Source organism: Engraulis encrasicolus, chromosome 7, assembly GCF_034702125.1.
Source record: "Engraulis encrasicolus isolate BLACKSEA-1 chromosome 7, IST_EnEncr_1.0, whole genome shotgun sequence".
In the NCBI taxonomy this organism is placed as follows: domain Eukaryota; kingdom Metazoa; phylum Chordata; class Actinopteri; order Clupeiformes; family Engraulidae; genus Engraulis; species Engraulis encrasicolus.
This window is the reverse complement of record NC_085863.1, coordinates 35,627,348-35,653,781: the sequence shown is the minus strand read 5'-3', so window position 1 is coordinate 35,653,781 and position 26,434 is coordinate 35,627,348. Positions and strand designations below refer to the sequence as shown.

Below are 26,434 nucleotides of genomic sequence, written 5' to 3'. Positions count from 1 at the left end.
CTGCAACGTTGTCTTGCAGCGTCTGCTCTTTCTCGTTGGTGCTGTTGGAACATGGGAGGGGAGCAAAGCAGAAGGGTTTGAAGTTTCATCATGAAACGTGTATGTCACAACAATAGCGGCGTCACACTCCCACAGACACCCAGACAGGAGACTCGTAGGAGTCTCGTTGGCGGTAACTGATGCGTCATGTCGTGATCAGTGGTTCGTTGTGTAGACTAATTGGTCCTTTTTAGGCAATTTCACAGTATGCAGGAGAGGGTGTGGTAAGGAATCCAGTTCATTTGATTGTTCAGAGATTTCCCACATTTCATAATTAGGAATTTAGTTACGCTTATGTCTTTGACAGCAAGTTCACTTCCTTCAGGATTGAGTGTCATTTTATGTACATAGTACACTGTGGGCCCTGGACCACTCTTTACTGAAAAATGGCCGTCAATGTCAAAGAGGTTAAGACTGCCACTATAATACAGGGTATAAGTAAAGGTAATAGTAGGTAATAGTATTTGCTTAGGATTCTCCAACAGATTCCAAACCCAAATTACAGTGTAGATTACAGAGCAATCACAGCAGCATAATTTGTCTTTAATGTGGATAACTGGATGTTAATGGCCATGACAGTTAGCAAAATACTCTGAATTGATATGTACAATAAGACCACTTAACAGACCACTAGGATGAGGAGGAGGGCAGAGGATGCAAACCTTGTAACTGACACATTAACAGACAGCGTGTCAGTCAGAGAGGAGCGATCGTAGAGCAGGAATGATATCTGTACCGATGTCTGGGGAAAAGGAGAAGGAGAAGTGGTAACACTTTATAATAATGTTCCTTAGTAAAGAATCAGTAAATAATTAACTAATGATGAACAAAACATCAACAAATGTTTTTATTATTAACTAAGTTTTATTAATGCTTTAAATGATATATTCAAGACTTTACACACCTTATAACAGAGTATTTTATTCATTTACAAGCAACTTGTAAATGTTTGATAAATATAAAATATTAACATAGCATTTCCTAGTCATTTACTAGCATTTGTTTACATTTCCTAGTCATTTACAAACGTTTGTTAATGTTTTGTTCATCAATAGTTAATTATTTATTAAGTCTTTATAATGCTTTTTTGCATCCATTATTATAAAATGCTACCGTAGAAGTCAGGAATGACTGGACTGACAGGAATGAATAGCCTACAGTAGTCTTGCTACCAGTCACACAGCAAGCACACCAAAGCAATCTCAAGCTATGCGTTGGGTGAGATACTAAGAGGTATAATATTCTATGCAGTAAGTGAGAAATACTGTACGTAACAATAATTTGCAAGAAATTTGAACCGAAATTTGAAATTGAAAAGTGTACATTAATAGATATGTGATCCTCTGTATCTGTGTACATGTGTGTATTTACATGTCAGCAAAAGGGATATACAGGGAGGGATACAAAAATATCATAAGGAGAGAGAAAGAGAGGGTCACACCATCAAAGCTTTACCTCTGCTTTTTGGCGTATCAATGTTGAGCCAAGATCACAGAAGACAAATGATCCTGCTTCAGAGCTGTTGGAGGCACAGGCCACCGCACCCACCCCGACGGTCTGCAGGAAGACAGATAACATACATAAGTAAAGAGGGGAATTCCTCTCTGTGAATACTTTCGCCATTGACCAAATGCACTGTGTCGTTTGGCTATTGGTGGTTTGTGTCTAACCCGTCTGGCGTGCGAGTAGGAGAGCGAGGAGGGGAAGTGGAGCTTCAGCTGAGTGCCTGAGGCGTCTTCTCCGTTATTCACCACCTTCACAGACACGTCCACAGGGAACGATGTGCTGTTCACCACCACCGGCCTGCAAAGCAGTACACAGGCACGTTCAATCATTCCACATATGCATCAATTAAAACCATGCTTATTACTGATATATGATAAGGCCTGTCTGTTATCACTGGACATGGGATAAAATAGGGTGGTAGGCAACATTCATATTTAAGTACAAAACATTGCCATTCCAACCATGAAGGTCACATTGTCTATGATACTGGCTGCCCCCTCCCTTGTTGATTATGAAATGTTCTGGGGGAAATACTGATTTTTTTTGTCTTGTGTTTTACCTATTGAACTTGATGGAAACCTCGAGGTCTGAGACACACACGTGATCCTCTCCACACACTTTCTCCAGTGGCACCTAACAACGTAAAGATTTAATTCATCCAAAATATCTCACATGCACTGACAAAAAATCCACCATGTGTCAGCAAAAGATTGTTGGCAATGTATGGTCACACAGTCAAATAGAAACAGAAACATACAAGTGAATCTGGGTGTTAACACAGGCAGATGAGAGAGAGAGGGAGAGAGAGAGAGAGAGAGAGAGAGAGAGAGAGAGAGAGAGAGAGAGAGAGAGAGAGAGAGAGAGAGAGAGAGAGAGAGAATAAACAGAAAGAATGACTGCAATCTCCTACCTTGTTGAGGAAGCTCAGAGGGCAGTCAGGGCTTGGTATGGGTCTCAGGCCATTGGATCCCGGTATCTCCTCTGTTTTTACCAATAGCTCTCCAGTCAGATTCACGTCACGATAATCTTCTATACAATCCTAAAGGGAGCAAGAATAACTTTTCATCAGCTGAAGTACACAGTGTGACAAATCTCTCGTAACAAGTCGTCTTAATTTTTAAGTTGGCTCAACAATTCTTTTTTTAGTGTAATGGAGTCATTTGAACCACTTACTAAAGATATTTGATACATAGGGCAAGCAGGTACTTGATAATGGCTGGAAATGTTACTTTCTAAAGCAGGGAGGGTTTACTCACAAACCAATAGCTATTGTATATCTTGGTTTGTGGGTGCAGAACGTGCTAGGATGCAATGTATGAAATGTATCAAATATATCACTGTATGCGATACAATATAATAGTTTGTTTATCATATACAGTATATTCTGTATCAGTGTCATGGCCGATGCCCATCTATGGGATTTCTTTTACAACCACACAAAGTCCAAAAGACTGAATTTGTGGTGTGATATGAACAAGCTATCCAAAATGAATTACATGTTTAAGTAGATTTGACAGAACAGAGGCGCACACACACAAGCTAACTCACCGGGAGGGTGAGGGTGAGGGTCTGACAGAACTTGTCCGATTGGCCTTTGAGTGTCATGTTCCAGTGTGATGAGGAGGGCTTGGAGAAGAGCAGGCGTGGCGGGCTATGGGGGATCTGGTCCAGCTCCAGTGACAGGGACACCGCTGCCTGGAAAGGGGCTGTCACAAACCCGGGTAAACAACACAGTCACGCTACACTGGTTAGCACATGGAGATGCTGCTGCATCTGATGTTCAACCAGTGCTGCTGTCAGAGGTGGATATCTCAGGTTTAGAAAGTAACACATATTTACTATAGAGCCCATGTAATTTCCAGTTTTGTTCTGCGCCAAGCACAGCCAACCAGATATGTTCATTAATTATTGAAATTGTGTTTTTTAAAAGCTTAAACAAAAATGATCTATGTTAAGGCATCTACTGTCTTGAACTGGTTTGGTCACCAATGACTTATTTATTTGTGTAACTCCAGCTCTGTGTACTGGCTTTCCAACGATACACTGATAACCGCAACTCTGATCTTCTAAACCTCCAAATTAGCCTGTTGTCCTCCTCTGCCTGGGTTTGAGGTAACTGAGAAACACTGACCTACTAACACCTTGCACTATATCAGTGTGCTACATCTGAGGTAACAAAGCCACCACTTGAAAATGGCACATGCTCTCTTACTCTGAATGTTTCCTTTCAGGACCTCGTCCAGAGTGACGCAGACATTGACGGTGGAGACAGGCCTATTGAGGCCCAGGGGGGCGGAGCAGTGGAAGCTGTCCTGCGAGATGATTGGAGGATCCAGAGTGACGGATACTCTTAGACACATCACCGGATGAGACCTGAATGGAGGATAGGAAAAGATGATGGGCGAGTGAGTTCATCTGGGTTTTTAGTTAGTGTGATGGGTGAATCCTTTTTTTACCAGTGTTGCCAGGCAACTAAGGCTGTTCGGGCCCTTACCCATATTAGGTGACTGTTTTTTTTTCTAATCAGAGACATAAACATTCTGCATGTGACTTTATATAATTTTATTCGTATAACTTCATTTTCTCTCTATTGAAACGTTTAGAATCCTATGGTGTTGTTGCCTAGCAACATGACAACATTGCCTGGTGTACACTTTTCCTCTTCCACCTTTTCCACTACTCTCTTTCTCTCTTGATCCACAGTTGACCTCTCTCTCTCTCCCCTTACGGAAATCGACCATGGTAAACCATGATTTCATGTTTTTTTAAGCATGATTCGGCACGGTTTTTGGTTTGACTATGGTTTATAACTATAAAATTAACCAAGGTTTTACTCTGAAAACTAATCATGGTTTTACCACGATTTATACCGGTAATTATTCATTAAATTACACTTTGCTGCCATTATTTTTTAATCAACGCAGATATTGGTGACAGTCCTTGGAGCAATGTGGGGTTAGGTGCCTTGCTCAAGGGCACTTCAGTTATGGATGGAGGTGTAGGGAGAGGTAAGGGTGGGATTCGAACCTGCAACTCTGTGATCTTCAGTCCAACTCCCTAACCATTACACCACAGCTGCGAACTAATTTTCATGTTTTTTTGAGTGACCATGAAATCCACAATTAACCATGGTTTTTAGAGCATGGTTTGTGACTATGGTTAAACCATAGACAAAAACCATGCTGGAAAAAAACATGAAAAACATGAATAATCATGATCCATGATTAGTCAGGAACCACACTTTTCATGGTTACCCACAAAAAACATGGATAAGCCTCTCTCTCTCGCTCTCTCTCTCTCTCTCTCTCATTTTCTCTGGCTCCTAGGCTGACTTCTCTCTCTCTCTCTCCTCACCTGATGATGACGGCGGCTCCTCTCCCTCCAACCACCAGGTCGGTCAGGCCATCAGCGCTCAGGTCTCCACCAGAGTGTACAGACAGCCCAAAGTACTGCAGCTTGCCATCCAGCTTGGAGCCCCTGAGTCTCTGCATAAACATGCATAAAGGTGGCAAATTCAGAAAATGAAATATGCAAATTACTTTTAAAAATTTTTAATTATATATATTTTAGAGGTGTTTATGCCTTTATTTGCCAGGAAAGTTGAATATGGTGACAGAAAGCGAATGGAACAGAGAGATGGGAGGATCGGCAAATGACCCCGGCCGGACTTGAATTCTTACACCAGGCCTGGAATACAGTCATCCAAGAACAATGTGAAGGACTAATGGACGCATATAAAAATGCATGAAAGCTGTGACTACAAATAGGGCTTATTCCACCAAATATTGATTTCTGAACTCTTCCTAAGTGAATACATTACCATTGTGTTGTTTTTAAGTTAATATCTTCTTGTTTTCTTTGCCTTTTTTGAGATTTGGAAACATTGCATCTTAAGTGTTTATTTGACCATTTTGAGATTTTCTGCAAATAAATGATCTAAATGACAATATTTTCTTTTGAAATTCGGAGGAAATGTTGTCGGTAGTTTATAGAATGAAATACCAATGTTTGTTTTACTCAAACACATACCTATCCACAGCAAACTCAGAAAAACTGAACATTTCGAAGCGGTCTCTTAATTTTTTCCAGAGCTGTATATGTTGTAATACAGTAGAGACTCAAGCTTCATAATAAATGATTGTCACACTTGCTGTCACTGTCAATGTCACTGTTAGTTGTACAGCAGATACCCAGACATACAGTATTTGAAATCTAGTTTTCAAAAAAATATGGACTTCCAGTTATGGTAATGTTTTTGTTTTAATTACGTCAATGTTCAACATGTCAAAAACGGCACGGATCCGTGCGGCTAGAGTCCTGAGGGTTAAGACAGGAGTTCATGTGATAACTGAAAATAGTCAGTTAAAATGAAAAAGCAATTGGCAGCATTATTCAAAACTTTCTCTAAGTCACACAGTATTTCAGAGTTAACAATAGTCTGCTGTGTTAGATACCTTAGATACCTTTGTGCTAGTACACTGTAGGTTACAATTGTGGAAGTGGTACTTTCCGAATTACTTCCAGAATTGTATACTGTATTAGTATACACACCAGGGTGACATTAACTTTTTCGCTTGCTGGCCATTGTGGATAGTGGTTTTCCCAAATCACTAGCCATTCAGCTATTCTACTAGCCACAAATTTTATATTGTTTTTTTATTTGTTTATCATGACGCTTTCTAACTTAACCCCTTAAGACGCGGCTTTATACATTTTTTGTTACCAGTATGGTAATGACCAAGTCGTGGTGCATTACTAAAGGGCCTGTGTTGTGTCATAGTATTGTAGTGCTATGGTAGTTGCATTTCAATGACTATTACAGCGTGCCACTGGAGGTACGGCGTGCACTAAGGGGCTACGAAGATGAGGTGCTAAAGCAAGACGATGAGTGCACAGCTTTCTACATGGTAATAAATCATACAAATACAAATTGAGTGACTGAGCTTTTTCTCAAACTTCTACAAACAACTGATACAAAATTGATATACAGAGGGCAAAGTGCAGTATATTGCAGGCTATTCTGATATGTCATACCATAGAATAAGCTACCTGCCAAATTGGCTAGTGATACTGAAATTGTTACCAGCCACAGCCAAGTTTTACCAGCATTTGGCCGGTTTGCAGGTGCCAGTGTCAAGCCCTGATACACACACATTAAAACATTGCAGCAAATTAAAAGTAATAAAGTAAGTTGCCCTGCTGCCTTAAGTTTGCTAAGTTAAAACAACATGGGAAAGCCTCGAGTTGAGTTCAGCCTCGAGTTGACTTAACTTACTAACTTAAGGCAGCACCTTTTTTACGTTTTACTAGCAATGTTTTACTGTGCAGTAGACCGAAAGATGAGGGGAGTAGAGTGAAGTAGGTAAAAGTGAAGTGCAGTTGACATTGACATCATTACAACTACAGTGTTGGAATCTACACACCCAGCAGAATCTAATGCACATCTGCAAACATTGCACCACAAAGCTGTAGCCCTTTAAAGAAAATATGAATGCTAGTATTGCAAACATGCAGATGGCATATTTATAGACAACACACATTTGAAAGTGTCTTGTGGTTTTGAGAGTATAGATACAGTATGTGACAAAGCCTATTGTAGACATGACTGATTACACACTCACTGACATACTGACCAAATATTTCTACAATATGACTTCACTATTTCTGCATCCATATAAAATGAAAGATGATATTTAAGATCGGTTCTTTTAAACGCAACATGACAGATTCGGCAAAGACAGATGAGTGATAAAGCAAAACGTAGTTAGTGGTTGACTTGAGTGCCAAAATACGTACTTCCGCACCTACCCACACACAGAGACAACATTTCAGTTCTCTATTAACAGTGACTTCTGAGACTCTTGGACATTTTTGGAAACTTTTTCACTTTTGAGTTTTTGGCTGCTCTGTGCCACTTAGCTATGGCATAGGTGATGAACCACTGTTATACGCCTTTGGCGAAATGTATGTAAGAGTGAGCTACATATGGTTAATATGTATTATGTAGGTATGCTTCTGGACACCTTAATTTCCCCTCAGGAATTAAGAATTAATACTCTCCTCTACCTTACTCTCTAAACAGTCACTGTACTCTCTAAAGTCACAGTGTACACATGATTCGTGTGTCTTGTGCTTCTGATAACTGTATATGAAAGTGAAAATTGAATACCTGAGTTGAGTTGAGTAAAGGAGCTGAATTGAGTTGAATTAAATTAAATTGAGCTGAATTGACTTGAAGGTTAAATAATCACCTGGCTGTATTCGGATCGGATGCCGTTGCTATGGCTCAGGAAGATGTAGAGGCCTCCACTGCCACTGTTCTCGTACGGAGCCCCCACCGCTAACTCCGGAGCTCCATCCCCGTTCAGATCTGGGCAGGAGGAGAGGGACGCCCCAAACTGGCCATTCCTCTCTCCAGGGACACCACGCAGATACTGGGAACAGTTGGGGGCCTGGAGGGGGGCGGGGGGGGGGGGGGGGGAGGGGGGGACGACAAAATGGGAACACATTCAAGTGAATGCTACTCACAAATACCAGTTATTCATTTTATAAGACAGAGAAAGGAAGAATGTGTGTGTGTGTGTGTGTGTGTGTGTGTGTGTGTGTATGTGTGTGTGTGGGCTAGGGCTGGGCTAGGGTTCCCACTAGAGCTTCTCGGCACTGTGCCCCTTGTGGAGAGGTAATTGAAGGCACTTACTACCCTACCCGACCTTGATTGGCTCCTAATTGGCTCCCACTAATGAGCTCGGCCAATCAGCAAGATCACCTGGAAGTTGATGAGCAACAGTGAGTAAAGAGGGGAGATGTCAGTGTAGGGAGAGAGTCAGCAGAGTAGGAGCTCTGCACTACATCTTAAGAAAGACTGAATGTTTTATTTAGTTTTATTTGACCAGGAGAAATCCTAAAGAGGGCTGGAATGTGAAGAGCCAGTGGGCCGTCCACCTTTCATGACCGAAGACAAAGGAAAAATTGTTTAACAAAAGAAATTCAAAGGAAGAAGAAGTTTAATTTGAAGACTGTTCTGAGTTTACTGGATGTTTTGAGTTAATGAAAGAAGCTCTTCCGGAAACTGGCATTTTTGACCTCTTTGCGGTGCTCAGAGCTCACAGTGTATGTGAGACAGAAAGAAACAGAGAGAGACAGAAACAGAGATGAGAAAGGGAGATTGCGTTGGCAAGTTCTCTGCTCTCAGTCAGTCACTGAATGACTTGCTGAATCACATGATTATTGGAATACTGTATTACCATTCCTTACCATTTCATTGCATTGCTGTGTATGCAATAGTTTTATTAGTATTCATAGTGTAGTTAATGGTTGAACAGATGCTGCTTTTCTTACACGGTGCATTTTTTTGTTGCGATTGCAAGTGTGTGGTTGTGGTTATGCAGGCTTGTGTGCATGCAGCATTGCATGTGTGTGTGGGAGTGTGCACATACTGGTTTTGTGTGGAGGGAGGTGCTATTCTGTGTGTGTCTCTATGAGCTTTGGACATACAAGTCATTTTTAACAGAATCTCACCACAGATCTGTTTATAGTGTGTGTGTGTGTGTGTGTGTGTGTGTGTGTGTGTGTGTGTGTGTGTGTGTGTGTGTGTGTGTGTGTGTGTCTCACCCCATTGTGCATGGTGCAGATGCGCACCTCTCCACCAGTGCTCTTGGCCTGGTAAAGAGGAGCGCCGATAGCAAGCAGGCTTTGGCGGCCATTACTCTCCCCCGTCAATGCACAGAGAGCTGAGCCAAAGTAGGAGCCAAACTGAATGGAAGGGGAAATAAAGAGTGGCGTACAGAAATCAAATCACACACTTGATAATAAACAAGGGGATAAAAACTGTACAATATCTATACATTATATTATGCATAGATTCAGTACATACAGACATACATACATACAGAATATACCGTACAAACATACATAGGCTATATACATATACTGTACATATACTACATACAGTACATGGATGCATACATATGCATATGATGCATATGTGCACACATACAGTACATGTCCATACAGTAATATGTATATAACGGCAAATATACTATAGTAAAGAAGAAGGATCACCGCACACTGGTGGACTTCATTTTTTAATTAGTTTTTTTTATTTAGGTAAACAGCAAAAACAGCAAAACTAAGTCCACCATTGTGCGGTGATCCTTCTTCTTTACTATGGATTACTGATGACTGCACTTCACCAGCACCTGGAACCTGGCTGTGCATAGGAGTTTCAGACTTTTGAAGGCAAATATACTATACCTGTACACTGTATAGTATAGGCCTAATATAATTAGAGGTGTGAATCCCGGGTTCAGAAAGCGAAAATCCAGCCAGAAATTGCATCCAATTAGCTTTGAATCAGCTGATCATAATGAGTACTCAAGAGAGGTAGAGCTCAGTGAAGTCACCAGTGTTGGAAGGAAACTGTGGCAAGGTGTTCACTTCTAAACCAGGTTCTTGACAGCTCTGAATATACAGTACTCATATTGAGCTGTTCTGGGGGCGCCATGGCCAGTTGGCCAAGGAGCCATATATGGTATACCATAAATCCGGAGTTGATCCGAGGTCATCTCTCTCTCTCTCTCTCTCTCTCTCTCTCTCTCTCTCTCTCTCTCTCTCTCTTTCTCTCTCTCTCTCTCTCTCTCTCTCTCTCTTTATTCTGCATACTTTTATGTCACACTATCCTATCCAATATAGGCCCAAAACCTACGTATATAATATATTCTCTTACTATATATTCTTATACTAATAATATATACTACTTCATTCATTATTCCCGCTGTGGTACCTGAGTGCCATATATCCTCTGGGTGACGGTCCAGGTGTCATCACCAGACTGCTGGAAGCCCAGTACAACACCGGTGTGTTGGTAACGCGGTGCACTCGCAAAGTAGACCGTTGTCTGATTCACACGGAGTGTCGCCACTGCGTAACCTGCGGTAACAGAGGGGGGGAGGTGCAGTAAGAACAAGAGCAATACACAAGCCGGTGTGAACGTGAGAAAGTGGTAGAGGATGGATAAGGTGTAAAAGCGGTGGCTGTTTTCATTTCCTGTCAGCATAACAAACCAGTCATTACAAGTAATCAAACTTTCAACAACCTTTCAGTTACAGTAGCTTCCTGTCATAACCGCATCCTGTCTGTCACACATGCTACACCACCTCCACTGGCATTTTATCTGTTCACACTTCACACTGCTTACTTCAGTATATGATATTATTGACTGTATGAGGATGGAGCTGTTGGGACTGAGTGAAGAATGTCAAAAGAAAATAATACATTTCCAATTGAAGAGCTGTTTTCCAAAACGCTATATCCACCGTTTTTGCATTTTATTATTGGAATTGACTAGCCTAGAAATCTAGACGGCCAGGTTAGGAATTGACTGTTAAGAAGTTCTATCATCTATATGTGAATTCTTGCCATTCAAATGTTTTGAAAACATACTTTTTAAACCTCTATAAAATGCATTTTAATGGAATTCCAAATACAAAAATATCAATTTCCCAACATTCTATCCAATGGATATATCTCATTTTGGAAAAGAGGTCTTCAATTGGATAACACTTTCACATCACTTGTAGGGGATGAGTTTATGGTAAATCCAATGGTAATAACTACTGGTAATGGCATAGTATACTGCACTACAAGTTATTACCATGCAGTTCCTAGACAATTACTTAGCTTGATGGATTTGACACTTATATATACATACCTGAGCACATGCACACACAGCACATTTTCACAAATCTCAAGTGTAACATGTGCTTTGTGTGTGTGCACATGCAGTTAAAATGATAATTACCTTGGAATTAGCTTGAAAATGTCCAACATAGTAGCAATAGGTACTGTGAATAAATTCACTGTATCACCTTATCAAATTGACCTGAAAGAAAACCCACACAGTAGACAGAGGTAGCATTTAAAATCTGCAGCAGAGTGGGGGTCTTGGTCATCACAGAGATGTTACAGAACTGACACAAGCCCCGTTTTCTGACAGCAGTGGTCATGCCTATATTAGCCCCCAACAAGTAACGGAATCTTTAGCTTAACCAAATAGGGTCATAGTTCAACTGACAAAAATGAGAACCAGAACCATATAAGGTCATAGTTCGGCTGACAAAAAGGAGAAACAGACAAGACAATAGTTCAGAGAAGTGGTAACTTATCTGAGACAACCGTTGAGGAGATGGCCTATCTTCTCCAACATATGTCACATACATTACAGCAAGAGCTCACACAGGAACAGAATTCACACAGAGTTTTAACTAGAAACACAGCAAACAAAAGTCCTAACTACAGGTTACATTTTTATCACATTTTACATTTTCAATAATACATGTATAAATGCAGAGAATTTCTTAACATATTCCCTCCTCTTGAAAATATAACCATTATCAAAGATTTTCAGACTTGAACAACTTCTCAAGGATTTTCTGTCCAATCTTCATTAACTAGATAACAGTATTTTCATCATCTCGGCTCAGCAAAAGAACTTCTTCATACTTATGCAAGTGGACACCAACAACACCAGATATCATGCTACTCATGAGAGATCGTATACATGGGACAATGCATGCAGTAAAACAACAAAACAAAACCAAAACAACCAGAATAGGAGCCAGCAGTTTGAGTCCAATTTCCCACCAATTTCCCATTATAAGCCACGAAAGTGGGTTCCATGGCTTGTCATCAACCACTTCATCTTTACTCATCGCCGCACCAATACTTCGAAGCTGTTCCAGGGCATCTGTAACTTCAAAAGAATTTGTATTGTCTGGGATATATGAACAACAGGAAGAATTAATTAATACACAAGCTCCCCCAACAGATGCAGTCAAAAGATCTAGGCAAAGGCGATTTTCAAGGACTAGAGTTCGGATAGCACTTACTTCAGCATTATTTTTCTGCCAAAGTGTTTGAGTTGCATTAATAAAAAGTTCCAATCTATAATTCAATGTTTCAACTCGCAAAAATAACTTTCCAACTCCAAACCATGGGAAAAGTGACAGAACTACTTTACTGCTTGTGCGCCATAATTTATGTTCAGCAGGCACGTCTGTACCCCAGATGTGATCGTGTTTAGGGACTTCAAAAACCATTCGCTTAGTCCTAGGTGACTGGGATGCAGAGACAACATACGTATGGTCAGTTACTTGGGCGGGGGCACATATCCCCCCCCAGTCGGGAGGCAATTTCAGATAAAGTTTGTGTCCGCAGACCCAGTAAACACCAGATAGAACGGGCGTGCCGGTGGTACCAACGAAATTCCACACAGGCCACCCCGAACACGGATTAACACTGTTCTCCGGGTCAACTGTCTGATGTCCATCCAACTTCCATGGACAAGAAGCAAGGGCTATGGTCCCCCACATAGGCAATATTGTCTCATTACATCTATGCCTGGGCAATGAACCTAAAACATTTTCCCCAATTCCTACAAAACAATGAGGAAAAATTCTGTTGCTTCTCACATAAACTTCTTCAGCTACCAAACTAGATGCATTAAGTTCAACAAAAGGATGTGTCTCAGCACATGATCTAAATGTATCAAAGAATTTGGAGTTAGAACTAGAAGGATTGGAGAACACAGAATTAGAATGAACAGTAGTGTTATCCTTGTAGGACCAATTATCCTGCGCACAGTATTCTGCAATGCATCTACTACTTCTTAGATCAAAAGGTTTGGCCTCTAAGTTTGGGTGGCTGGAAGATATGGGCATGTAAGAACAAACATAACAATTAGATCTATTCTGTTTTTCTGCTAACATTGTTGCATATCGATACAAATGAATTAGTCATGTAAATGTGTGTGATGTTCAGTTCAGCCTTTGGACTACTCACCCATTTCTTAATGCGGTGATTTTTCTTGTCCCCACCACAAAACAACCAAATTAACACAATCCCCAGAAGCGTGTAAAGGATACCTTTCCCCAGTCTCTTCATTTTTTTTTTTTTTAGATGGTTCCAATACCTGTCCAGGTAGGCCCGCTAAATCACACGTGTAGCGGCTGTGATTCTGAGTCTGGAAGACTCAGTCACCCTCTTCTTGACGAGTTTGGACCTATTGTCCCATGCAACCCCCCACAGCTAGAGGACTACACGTATGCCGGGATTTCCCTGTCGGGTAGTTGGCACCGTTTGCAATGTGTCTTGTGAATCCAAGAGTCTCTTTCAGCGATTTTCACTGCTGTTGGTGTAGTGAGTAAGACTCGGAAAGGTCCAGTCCACCTTGGATGACACCAACTTTTCCGCTTGATTTCCTTGACAAAAATCCAATCTCCAATTTTCAGTTTCTGGTCATCCTGTAACGACAAAGGAGAATCTGGGACAATGTTAACTTGTTTAACTTCACGTGTTTGAAATGTTTTGCGTAAATAGTCCACTAAATCAGGTGCGTCATCAGGGCTGGCTTTTACATGAGTCAAATCAGGCAGCGTATACGGTCTACCATATAATATTTCAAATGGTGTTAATGGGCTTCCCAGAGTCGGTGTAATGTGCATACTGAGCGCTACTAAACTAAGACAGTCAGGCCACTGTCTTTTAGTTTCTTCCATAGCTTTTCTGAGTTTAGTTTTAACCGTTCCATTCGTTCTCTCCACCAACCCCGCACTGGAGGGATGGTAAGAACAATGGCGTTTCAAATCAATTCCCAAATGTGTACTTAATTTTTCAATTAAAGCATTATGGAAGTGTGCGCCATTGTCACTTCGAATTATAGATGCCAATCCGAAATTGGGAAAAATACGATTACAGAGGGCCTTTGCTACTGTAATTGCATCTGCACTAGCAGTAGGGAACAATTCCACCCATTTAGAAAAAACATCAATGATTACCAAACAATACTCGTACCCTTTCGCCTTATGTAATTGTATGTAATCCATGTGAATAACTTGAAAAGGATATTGAGGTTCTGGAAACTTTCCTCTCTTAGGTCTCATATTTCCTTGTGAATTGTGTTTCAAGCACACCAAGCATTGCGCACAAAACCGCTTTGCAAACGTTGTGAATCCAAAATGTTTGTAACTGTTTTCAACCAGTTTAGTCATTGCAAAGGAGGAAACGTGACATTTACCATGTGTCAATATTGCTGCCCACTTATACATAGATTTAGGAAGAATGGGTTTGCCATCCTCACTAGTGTACAATCCATGTTGTAAAGTGGCACCGTGTTTAACCCAAGTTTGCCTCTCAGTGTCCGGTGCAGCAAACTGCATGTCTTGCAGCACCTCAGGAGTGCTGTCTTCATCCTGAGACAAACAAATGTCAGCAGCCTCTTTGGCCATCCTGTCGGCCAAGGCATTTCCTTTTGACACATCATCTGTTCTGTTCGTGTGCGCCTCACACTTACAAATGGCAATTTTTAGCGGCAGCTGTATGGCTTGCAACAGACGTTGAAGTAAAACTTTGTGTTTAACCTCCTTCCCACTGGAAGTCAAATAGCCTCTCCGTTTCCAGTGCGCACAAAATACATGCGATGCGCTGAAAGCATATTGACTATCAGTATAAATTGTCACAACTCTGTCTTTGTACAATTCACAAGCTTTTGTCAAAGCTATAATTTCAGCAGCCTGTGCTGATAGCCTAGAGGGTAGGCCTCAGAAAACACCAATTTGTCCACTGTAGTGACGGCATATGCAACCTTATTTTGACCGTGACTATCTTTGCATGCAGAACCATCCACGTAAACAACATCGCCTTCTGTAAGAGGTGTATCTTGTAAATCCGGACGTGGTTTAACAATCTTAAAAGTCTCCGTCTCACAGTCATGCATATGTTCTGTACCGTCCGACGGAATTGGAATCAAAGTAGCAGGATTGAGTGAAGTACATCGTTCAATAGTAACGTGCGGTTGTGACAATAAGACTGTCATGCATGAGAGATGCCTTGCAGGTGACAAGAATGACATGTTTGTCTGCAACAGTAATATTGACACAGCATGAGGAACTTTAAGAACAAGTGGGTGAAACAAGACTACTTCAGCGGATGCTTGCACTGCCAATGCAGCGGCAAGCACTGCTTGGACACACGGAGGGGTCGCCCTAGCGACCACATCCAGCTCTTTGGCGTAATAGGAAACTGGACGTAATTTTTCGCCAAAGTTCTGTAATAAAACCGAAACCATATGTCCATCTCTTGCATCAACCATCTGTATGAAAGGTTTTGAATAATTCGGAAGAGCCAACACTGTAGAGCCTGCTATTTTTGTCTTAGCATCACAAAAAGCTGTCACCATATCCTCTGTCCAGATTAGAGCATCATTAGGAGCCATAGGTGTGGAGTAAATTGCATTCTGTAGCGGTTTAACCAGTTCTGAGTAATTTGGCACCCATTGCCTACAATAATTACACAGACCTAAAAAACTCATAAGCTGTCTTTTTGAGACAGGGCGAGGAGCATTTAATATTGCTGCTTTTCGGTCAGCATTGACTGTACGGCCATACTTAGTCAGGGTATGACCCAAGTAACGCACCTCGCTTTGCCACAACTGCAATTTATTTTTGCTTACTTTGTTGCCCGTGTTTGCAAGATAAGTCAACAATTCCAATGTGTCCTGTTTGCATGATTCCTTTCTCTTATTCGAGATTAATAAGTCATCAACATAAGTAATTAATTGAGACCCATTTGATGGAATAAAATCTGCGAGACAGGTCTGAATCGCCGTTGCAAATATGGTAGGGGATTCACAATAGCCTTGGCTAAGCCTAGTGAAAGTATATCGTTTCCCCTTAAAAGTAAACGCAAACCAATATTGACTGTCAACATCAACGGGAATGGACCAAAATGCATTACTTAAATCAATCACTGAAAACCATTCAGCATCGGGGCTAAGTTGGTTAAGTAATGTATGTGGGTCCGGTACATTAGGAGCCCGCGCAATAATCGCATCGTTTACAGCGCGTAAATCTTGGACCATTCTCCAACCAATAGATGGAGGTGCTTTCTTTACCGGGAAGATTGGTGTATTGCATGGGGAATCGTCACAGACTCTAATTATTCCTGCCTCCAATAAATCATTTATTACAGGCTCAATACCAAGTAAAGCATCTGTTTTCAGTGGGTATTGTTTTATTCTGGGACGATAATCAGTCTTTCCTCTGATTATTACAGGCGTTGCCGTTGTCATAAGACCTACATCAGTGGGATGCTGTGACCACAGACAGGAAGGCACATACTGCAAAGCAGACTCTTCCTCCTCTGTCAAAAATACGCCATATCACGCTTCCTCAGCATACACCCTTGTATTTGGAAAACATTTTGCTTCCAAATTAACGATTCTCTTCCTCCAGCCTGTGCTGTTACTCACATACTCATCAGATGTATCCAAACGCCAATCAGTTACGGAGCGTGCGTTTTGAACTTTTTCAGACAAGTCACTCCATGCCTCACCTAATTCTTTTGTCAACAAAGCATGAGGTGGAGATCCCCACGGGACAAGACAATCAATCTCAGACGGCATTTTCACATCACAAAAGCAAGTACCTCCCTTCCAATACAAGGAGGTAAACAGAACTTTTTGAGAACCCAAATTATGCAATTGATCATTGTATTTCAAATCGGAATTAGACATGTCTTTTCCCGTGTGCGTATCAGATCTGGACCGTAAGACAATATGCATGTCACTCACAGGTCTGTGATCAGACCCTGGAAGCGCTCTGGCTGTAGCCAGCACACGCAGCTCCTCCCCTACAGAGCTGTCGCTCGGTACGTCAAGTGTCCAGTAATACACTGTTTGTCCATCATACTGGTCATGCAATAGAACATTCACCAAGTCACTTTTCTGGGCAGTCATGCCTCCATCACTCGTGGGAAACACTCCAATTCGTAATTTAGCCATAGCATCCCGTCCCAGTAAATTACAAGGACATTCAGGTGCCATTATGACTTGGATCCACGCAGACGATCCAGTTTCATTGCATTGTAATTCAACAGGTTTGCTCAAAGGTTGCCTCTGCAGATGGCCATTGGCTGATTTAACCAGTACTGCCTTATTTGATTTGGTAAGGGCTTCAATGTCTTTTACGACAGTTTTACAAGCACCAGTGTCACAGAGAAATGTAATAGGTTTACCTGATAACATTAATGTTAGTTCAGGTTTGCCTGCGCCCTTAGAGTAAAAAAATTCTTCCAAATCTAAAACATCAAAATCATCGTCATTCAGTTCCGCGTCATTACCAACAGGACGTAATGCACTATCATCCTCTAGTCATTGCTGAGCGTCAGGGTTGTTTGGACAATCGCGTGCCCAATGTGTCATTTCACCGCATATGAAACAACTACCCTCACGCCTGCCATTTCCTCTGCTATTGCCAGACGCCTGATTAGTTTCACCAGGTCTCTGTCCCCACGGTCTTTTTTGTCCCCTTCCTCGGAAGTAACCACGACCTCTTCCTCGAGTCCAACCACGGTTGGCCTCATTAGCCTTAATAACATGTGTTACGGCTTGAGCGAAAATCTGTGCTTGTTCCTGTTTTTCTTTATTTTTCTTCTTATTTTGCGCTGTTTTCTCGGCATGTCGAGCATGCGCCATGAAATCAGCTAAAGAAGCAGTGGGCAGAGTAACATAATTCTTTTCCAACCAGCTCTTAATCTCTGGGCGAAGGCAACCCAGCATCGCTTGTTTAATTTGTTGGTCGAAAATGAGTTTATTTGCCGGAGTGTCATCATCTAACCCACTGTATTTGCGAAAGACTGCTTCAAATTTCTCCCTAAAATGGTAGACGTCCTCATCGTCACCTTGTTTGCATTCCTGTAATTTACTATAATTAGGAGGAGATTTGAAAGTGTCGCGTAAGGCCGTCTCGAGGGTCGTAAGAGTTGCATCTAGACCTGTACTTCCTGGAGCATGGGTCACTCCAGCATCGGTCCTAGCTTTAAATTTGTCTTTCACTCTAGACCAATCAACTCCCATTTTACAACGGTACAATTTTTCAACTTCATCACCATCCAAATGGTACATGGTAACCAACTGTCGCATTTCAGTAATGAACTCATTCAATTTGTGTCTATGTCCGGCCACACCTTCCACAGCTTTTTTTATTTCGTCCTGGTTCCAAGGACGATAAACCTGCATCACTCTCATATTATTGCCACCAACAGCCGCCGTCGGATTAAAGGCAGGGTTAGGTACTTCAATCATAGGGTAACTTTCAGCCGTGCTTTCACCAAGAAGAACAGCATCCTGAAGGGCTACGTGAGCCTGGAAATAAGGACTGTTCTGTGACGGTGGAAGTGAACTAGTACCACGCCAAGGCAATGAAGGCGAGCACAATTTGCTGCGCGTAACCGCAGGAGTAGTAGAAGCCGCGGCAAGGGCCACTTTAGACATCGGCTTGCCAGTCGTAACAGGGGTAGAGTCGGGAGTTACACTAGAGACATAGGACGGTGGAGGAGATGCCGAAAGTTTGACATCCGAAGCAGCACCACCACTAGCGGCATTGGGGTCAACAAAAACAGGAGGAGAAAGCGCAGTCAGTGGGGCAGCTGCTACGCCATGAGGAGAAAGCGCAGACTGTGTGGTAGCTGCTACACCATGAGGAGAAAGCGCAGACTGTGGGGTAGCTGCTACGCCACTCACTCTCGCTCTACAGCGCGCCACAGGATTATTATCCTCCTCCCTTACATACGCGACCGTGTCATCAGATGGAACGACAGTTTGCCGTTTTAACTGAACCTGGTCGTGACGCTCCACAGCAGCGTTCAACCACATTTTGGCACAAGAGATTTCAGTCTTATGATGGTCTTTAAGAGGGCCTTTCTTTTTGGTATGATGAGACGACACATTTTCAAGCAATTTAGTACAACTAGGCACCGTTAACTTCCCATCAAAGCCATGCTTTTTATGCCAACGCTGAACAAACTGGGCAGCGCCTGATTCACGCCGTTCTAAAAATTTTGCATCCCCCTCATACACTTTCGCAGAACGAGAACCCATTGTCTTGACGCAATTTACAATAGCACAAACACTAGGAATGAAGTCCTAGGCCGTCACGAAATTTTGTAAATGAGACAACCTTCTAGGCTAAGGCCAGCTTAGTCCGGTCTCTTCACAAAAAATCAGTGCGTTATGCAGGCGTAACAAAACAAGGACAAAATTTGGACAGGCTACCCAGAATTCCAAACCCCAGGGTCACCAAATACAGGTCATTTACAATTCCAAATTGAAAAATGCCCGGAGTTCCAAACTCTATTGAAAACAGACAATTTGTAGTTCCAAACTAAAATGTCCAGAGTTCCAAACTCTATAGAAAACAGACTATTAATAATTCCAAATTAAAAATGCCCGGAGTTCCAAACTCTATAGAAAACAGACTATTAATAATTCCAAATTAAAAATGCCCGGAGTTCCAAACTCTACACTGCAGTTTTTTTCTTTACTAGAGCTCAAAAAAACAAAACAAAAACAAAAAAGCATACTACCTCATTCCTGTGCGGGCGTCAGCCACGTGGGTCAGTACTCAGTCAGTCGTCGCTGAATATGAAGGCGTAGTGAGGCGAAGCCACCTATTTCAGGATCCCGGGTGCAAACTTGGTGTCCTGCGTCCTTACGTCTTCATATATCAGGGAGGACAATTTTTTGAGTTCCGCTCTCGAAGGACCAAAACATGTGAATAAATTCACTGTATCACCTTATCAAATTGACCTGAAAGAAAACCCACACAGTAGACAGAGGTAGCATTTAAAATCTGCAGCAGAGTGGGGGTCTTGGTCATCACAGAGATGTTACAGAACTGACACAAGCCCCGTTTTCTGACAGCAGTGGTCATGCCTATATTAGCCCCCAACAAGTAACGGAATCTTTAGCTTAACCAAATAGGGTCATAGTTCAACTGACAAAAATGAGAACCAGAACCATATAAGGTCATAGTTCGGCTGACAAAAAGGAGAAACAGACAAGACAATAGTTCAGAGAAGTGGTAACTTATCTGAGACAACCGTTGAGGAGATGGCCTATCTTCTCCAACATATGTCACATACATTACAGCAAGAGCTCACACAGGAACAGAATTCACACAGAGTTTTAACTAGAAACACAGCAAACAAAAGTCCTAACTACAGGTTACATTTTTATCACATTTTAGATTTTCAATAATACATGTATAAATGCAGAGAATTTCTTAACAGGTACTGTAAAGTAAAATGCAACCTTTCTCCTCTTACCCAGGTAGGAGTCTCTCAGGTCCGTCTCCTCTGCAGACGCATTAATGAATGTTGTGCTGCCCCCGAGGCCATACCTGGCCAGCCCACCTGACCACTCGTACGCGCCCACGGCCCCAAACGCACTCTCCTCCTTCACAAAGAGAAAAACAGAAGGAGAGGGATGAGATAACGAGGTGCAAAAAGGAGCTGTACTACAGACAAAACAAAGAAGAAGAAGAAGAAGAAGAAGAAGAAGAAGAAGAAGAAAATCATGATGATGATGATTATGATGACGATGACGATTATGGTGAAGAAGAAGAAGAAGAAGAAGAAGAAGAAGAAGAAGAAGAAGAAGAAGAAGAAGAAGAAGAAGAAGAAGAAGAAGAACAAGAACAAGAAGAAGAAGAAGAACAAGAACAAGAACAAGAACAAGAACAAGAAGAAGAAGAAGAAGAAGAAGAAGAAGAAGAAGAAGAAGAAGAAGAAGAAGAAGAAGAAGAAGAAGAAGACTGTACTTACTGTTCCTTTAGATAGTGCAATGCTAAAACCACCCTGTGACACCTCCGTATGAAAAGAGCTGTAGTTTGATGCTGCACCCATGCCTGATGGAGAGACAGACAGATACTGTAGAGACAAATCACAGACAGGCAAAAATATACCACTCAACTCCCAGGGTAATCGTGGTACAGTGTAGTAAGGCAAGGCAAAGCAATTTTATTTGTATAGCGCATTTCATAGATAAAAGCACAAGGCATGGCAGGTGAAAATAGAATAAAAAATGAGTAAAAGACAAAAGCAAAGAAGGAGAAAAGACAAATAAATAGTATGAGTATATCTGTTTTTTATCCATTTCTGCACATCTTCTGGAAATACCTTCGATTGCAAAGATCTGGGACCTCAGTTCTTTTTCGATTGTGGCCAGCTTGTCAAAGCTGTCAGTCCGCAGTACATTCTTCTTATTGTTGAGAGCAATCTTCAGGAGCTCATCATAGGAATACTTATCACCAACCTGATGGAGGGAAGACAAAAAATGGTCTTGAAGACCTCAACCTGGTTTATGGAACACAAATGCATTGATGAATGAATGGGTGATGTCAGTTAATGAAAATAAAGTGCACTCGGGAACGTCGGCATTCCGACTCACTGTTTGTGGATGACTACTAGTGGTGTCAACAATAATCGGTTCGGCCATACATCGCAATGCAGGGCAGGAAATTTTAATAATTGATTCACCAAATGCCATAATCGATCCAGCATATTTTTGAAAGTTTTAATTACTTCTGTGGTCATTTCCGGACCAAATGATCTTTTAAACTAAATTAAAGCACTTCAAAGCATTGAACACTGCAGGACTGATATTCACAACAGACAATACAATGTTGTTCACCATCTGAATTGCCTTGCTTTCAGTAGACATGTAATGTATTGCAACGCATCGTCGGACTGAATTGATTCAAACCGAATCATTACGTCTCCAATCGTAATGAAATCGAATCGTAAGGCCAGTGCCAAAATACACCACTAATGACTACACCATAACAACATTGCTATGACACTACCAAGACAGTTTAAGACTTGGTCCTTATAATTTTTTTAAAAAGCTTATTATACAGGCTCATCTACACAATGCACAGTATACAGTCGTTTTTAATTCACCATAATCGTTTAATATGTTCCTGTGACCTACACAGTAAAATGCTGTGCTAATTCAATATTTTCTAGAGTGCATTTGAGTACTCTATAACGGTTGAAATAACATTGCATTTGGCTGTGTACAAGCACTTGACTCTGGGGCTGCGCATGGTGACTGAAATGTGACTTAGGTAATTAAGATGACTTTCTCACCCCAATGGCATAGGTGGTCACGTTCATGTTCTCTATCTGTGGCAGGACTTCATCAAGTGTTACATCTTTGTCATTGGATTCCCCATCCGTTATCACCACAAGTAACTTCTTGGAGTCTTTCTGCATTCCCTTTTCAGCTTTAAACATTGTATCGCTTCGATGAAAAAAAAAAACGAACATCGTCAAAACAAGCAATAAAAAACAATGATATCGTCTTGAAAATGGAACAAGTATAAACGGAGGAACAGAGAAACAAAAATTGAAGCATCTGGATCAAAATGAAGTATTAACTAAACATTTAGAGTACTCCTGGACAAAACATACTCCAGAAGATGTTAACGCGATTCTCAAAGTGTTGAATCACTAGTGGTGTCAACAATAATCAATTCGGCGATGCGATGCGATGCATTGCAATGCGGGGCATGTGCGATCCAATACAATGCGGCAAGTTCCAGAATCGATGCGGCAATTTTTTTAAGTTTCAATTACTTCCGTTGACATTTCAGGAGCCAATGAATGTTAAATTAAATAAAAGAACTTCAAAGAATTGTAAACCGCAAGACTGATACAGAAAACAGCCAATAAATTGTTGCTCAGTATCTGACTACTTGTATTGCCTCATCATGACTGATGAAACATTTGCTTTGCTTTCAGTAGAAATGTAATGCATTGTAGAATTGAATCTGATCGAATAGAATCGAATCGAATCGAATCGCTTCCTCCCGAATCGGAATCGAATCGAATCGTGAGGGCAGTGCCAATGCAGGGGTGAGTTTTTCAAAAGAGAAGTTGTTAGCCTGTTAGCGACTTCGGTAGTTGCCAATGGGAAAATGCATTGAAAACAACAAAGTAGCTACTGTAGTAAGCAACTTCGGTTTTGAGAAATTCACCCCTGACCACTATGAGTTAACACTGCATTTTTCACTGTGCAACCACAACAAAACAGAAGCAGCAGTGAGAAAGGAATAGATGTAGCATTTACTTACAGTACAAAACGTATGGCTCCTGCCGTGTGAGTGTGTCCCTTCATATGGGACACTTTCATCAGGGAGATAGGGTCTGAGGTTACGGCAAAGTTCTCAAACTCGAAAACAGCATGGTAGGTAGTAGCATACTGAGCCACTGCTACCTGTGGATAGGTGGAGACCACGTCAGTGAACACGTCTATGAAGAGTCAATGTCAAATTGACTGTGTTGACAATGTTAATTTTTGAACTAATTTTTGTTGCTTGATATTGTTTTGTCTATTTCTCTAACGGTCTTCGGGCTACAAAAAGAACTCCAGTTGCCAACAACTAAATTTTGCAAGTTGGTCAATACCTCTACCAATACCAACACAATTGGTGTGTGCGATTGCACTTACCTGAGTCCAAGGCTCTGAGAACATGCGGATAATTTCCTTGATGAACTTGATCATGGTGTCAAAGTCAGCTGATGAAATGCTCTGGGAGCTATCAAAAAGAACCACGGCATCCAACGACGTATTGTGACACTCTAAAAAGAAAAGAAACAAAAATGTTTTCAATTATTCAAATAATTAAGAATCAAATGATATGCAAAATAATTATAAATAATGCAATGCAATACATAATGTAAACTTCTGTAAACTACGCCACTTTGTGTGAGAAAGGCCACTCTGATGTTACCTTGAAAAGCTGGTTTGAACCTTTGCTTTTCTGTGAATGATGGAGCAAGTTCCACACATAGTCCATTGAGGTAGTCCAGACGTTGACATTGCTGTGTAAGGCGTGGGCCACACACCTACAGGTATGGTAGAGAGGGGAAACTTACAGTTTATTTACTATTTTGTACATTTTATGTGTAGTGAAATGTTTTGTTCAAGTGTGCGTGTACAACAATAGCCCATGCTGTGACAAAATAAAACGCTACTGCTATAACTGTTCTTTCAAGTCACTGTGTCATACTGTAGTACACTGTGTCAAATTGAGAATCAGGCTGCTACAAAAAGGCATCAACCGTTGTTTCATATTATATAAAGTCATCTCAAGTACACAGGGGACAAAACACAATTTCAAAATAGTCATGAGATTGAGATAGCGCTACACAGACAACAATTATTTTGTTCATGACATGTTCACCCCGTCCCCTTTTCCTTGCGTCATTCAGGAAGACGGCCTTGGCCAATAATGAATCTCCTGATGATGCCCCATGACAACCTAATGATTTATAGTTAGGGGTCAGTAAAAGGTCTTGGTGACAACAATGTGGCAGGATGTTTGTGCCTTGATCATATGCACGCCTGATTCTCAGAGTGCAGGAGGAAATGAAAGTGAAGTAGAAAGCTCATGAGGGAACGGGGATGTTTGTATTCCCTTTGATTTCTCTTTCAGAGTCAGCGTGGGATTTGAAATTGATGTGAAATGGATGTGAAATGTGAAGTGATACGGCAGAAGAGAAACAACAGTTGAATTTTAGTAACCGATTTGTGGTCACTGTACACACACAGCAGCCTTGCACATAGACAAGTCACTCACCATTGCTCTGTCTGCTGTGCAAGCTAGTGACAGTCCCAATGAAATCCCTGGTGTCACTGGAGACAGAAACCGAGAGATGAAAAAGGACAGAAGAGATAAAGAAGGAGAGAGACAACTTTAAATGTGGATATTGATGTTGGTGACACATGTGAAGTATGAATGTGGACTATGAATGTGGAGTATGAATGTTGTGCAAGTGGAAAAAAAGGAACTAGAGATCTCGGATTCTTGTGCACCATCTGTAACCTATCGAATATGGGAAGCGGGAAGGAACGGTTGTGAAATTGCACATCAGTAGTGCAATGACCAACACATCCCACTGGCTAACACTGATGGGCTGAAAACCTACTTGCCAAAGAGTTAAATAAATTGTATTAGTTGCTGTGCAATGAAATCTCTGTAAAAGATGACAAGAGAAAGGTAAGACTGTAGGCTACATGGCAAAGCTATAGCAACAAACTCGCTCAATTTATGACGTCAAGTTGGATAACTAACACTGGCATAAGAAAAAAAAGATGGGTATATCCTTTATATTCTACAATGCACAGTATATGTTCCACACACGCAAAAGACAACATAACTTTACCTTCCATGGGAAGTAGTTCACACTGGCCCTTATATGGACATTTATAAATCGCCCCTGTCCCATTTCCATGTAGTGGGGATGTCACTAAAACACTTAACCGGACAGACAGACAATTAGACAGAGACAGTCAGGCATTGGGATTGTACTGTACGTCCAGGCATAAGTATCAACATTGAAATACATTACTGTAGCAATTCTATAAATCCACTGGTTAACAAAATTATCCTTCAATGAAACATGTGGCATAGGCTATTTGGTTGCTGAAACATTTACATTTAAGCAAGTCAGCACTTCTAAATTAAAAATAATATTCTTCAAATTCATGGTGCCTAGACATATGGAAGTGAAAAAAAGGCCAATCACAAAATAAAGGTCTTAGGGTTTGGGAACCTTTGGAGTAGACTAGACTTGGTAACACTTACAATTTGTAAGCTGCATACGCATTGTGGAACAAAATACACCAGACAGCCGTTTATCGATCATACCTGTTACTGTGCTCTGCTCCAAAATGACAAACTTGGTACCCAAAGTATGACTCTCGGCTCTGAAGAAATACACTGGGGTTGCTTGTTTCCAGATTGAACCCCCAGGTCAGTGCAGCTGTAACAACGAACAACCCCAAAATAGAGAGCAAGTGTTAGGCTACATTACGACGATGCCAACACATGGTATATCTGACTTCAGTCTTATCAACATTGAATACTAAATCGTCTTACCTTGCAACAAACCCACGACTAGAATATATCCAGTCATAATCCAACCATACTCCTATCCCTTGACATATATCCAAATTGCAGTTTATCTCAAATTCAGTGGGAAAACGATG

At 41.3% G+C, this 26,434-nt stretch overlaps 1 protein-coding gene across 1 annotated transcript in view; it reads right to left on the bottom strand.

The window, feature by feature from the left end:
- The window catches only part of LOC134451820 (integrin alpha-M-like), a 27,068-nt gene extending 634 nt beyond the window's left edge, over positions 1–26,434 (bottom strand). The window contains exons 1-23 of the mRNA XM_063202218.1: positions 26,325–26,434; positions 26,094–26,208; positions 25,609–25,700; positions 25,023–25,078; positions 24,174–24,288; positions 23,891–24,021; positions 23,514–23,656; positions 22,528–22,681; positions 21,556–21,691; positions 21,202–21,284; positions 20,704–20,833; positions 10,328–10,473; positions 9,157–9,297; positions 7,797–7,997; positions 4,900–5,030; positions 3,758–3,918; positions 3,094–3,251; positions 2,456–2,584; positions 2,105–2,178; positions 1,710–1,842; positions 1,495–1,596; positions 702–781; positions 5–41 (exon numbers count right to left, since the gene is read on the bottom strand). Of these exons, the coding sequence (XP_063058288.1) occupies positions 5–41; positions 702–781; positions 1,495–1,596; positions 1,710–1,842; positions 2,105–2,178; positions 2,456–2,584; positions 3,094–3,251; positions 3,758–3,918; positions 4,900–5,030; positions 7,797–7,997; positions 9,157–9,297; positions 10,328–10,473; positions 20,704–20,833; positions 21,202–21,284; positions 21,556–21,691; positions 22,528–22,681; positions 23,514–23,656; positions 23,891–24,021; positions 24,174–24,288; positions 25,023–25,078; positions 25,609–25,700; positions 26,094–26,208; positions 26,325–26,361 (2,685 nt within the window). The 5' untranslated portion in view covers positions 26,362–26,434. The remainder of the gene's footprint in view (positions 1–4; positions 42–701; positions 782–1,494; positions 1,597–1,709; positions 1,843–2,104; positions 2,179–2,455; positions 2,585–3,093; positions 3,252–3,757; positions 3,919–4,899; positions 5,031–7,796; positions 7,998–9,156; positions 9,298–10,327; positions 10,474–20,703; positions 20,834–21,201; positions 21,285–21,555; positions 21,692–22,527; positions 22,682–23,513; positions 23,657–23,890; positions 24,022–24,173; positions 24,289–25,022; positions 25,079–25,608; positions 25,701–26,093; positions 26,209–26,324) is intronic.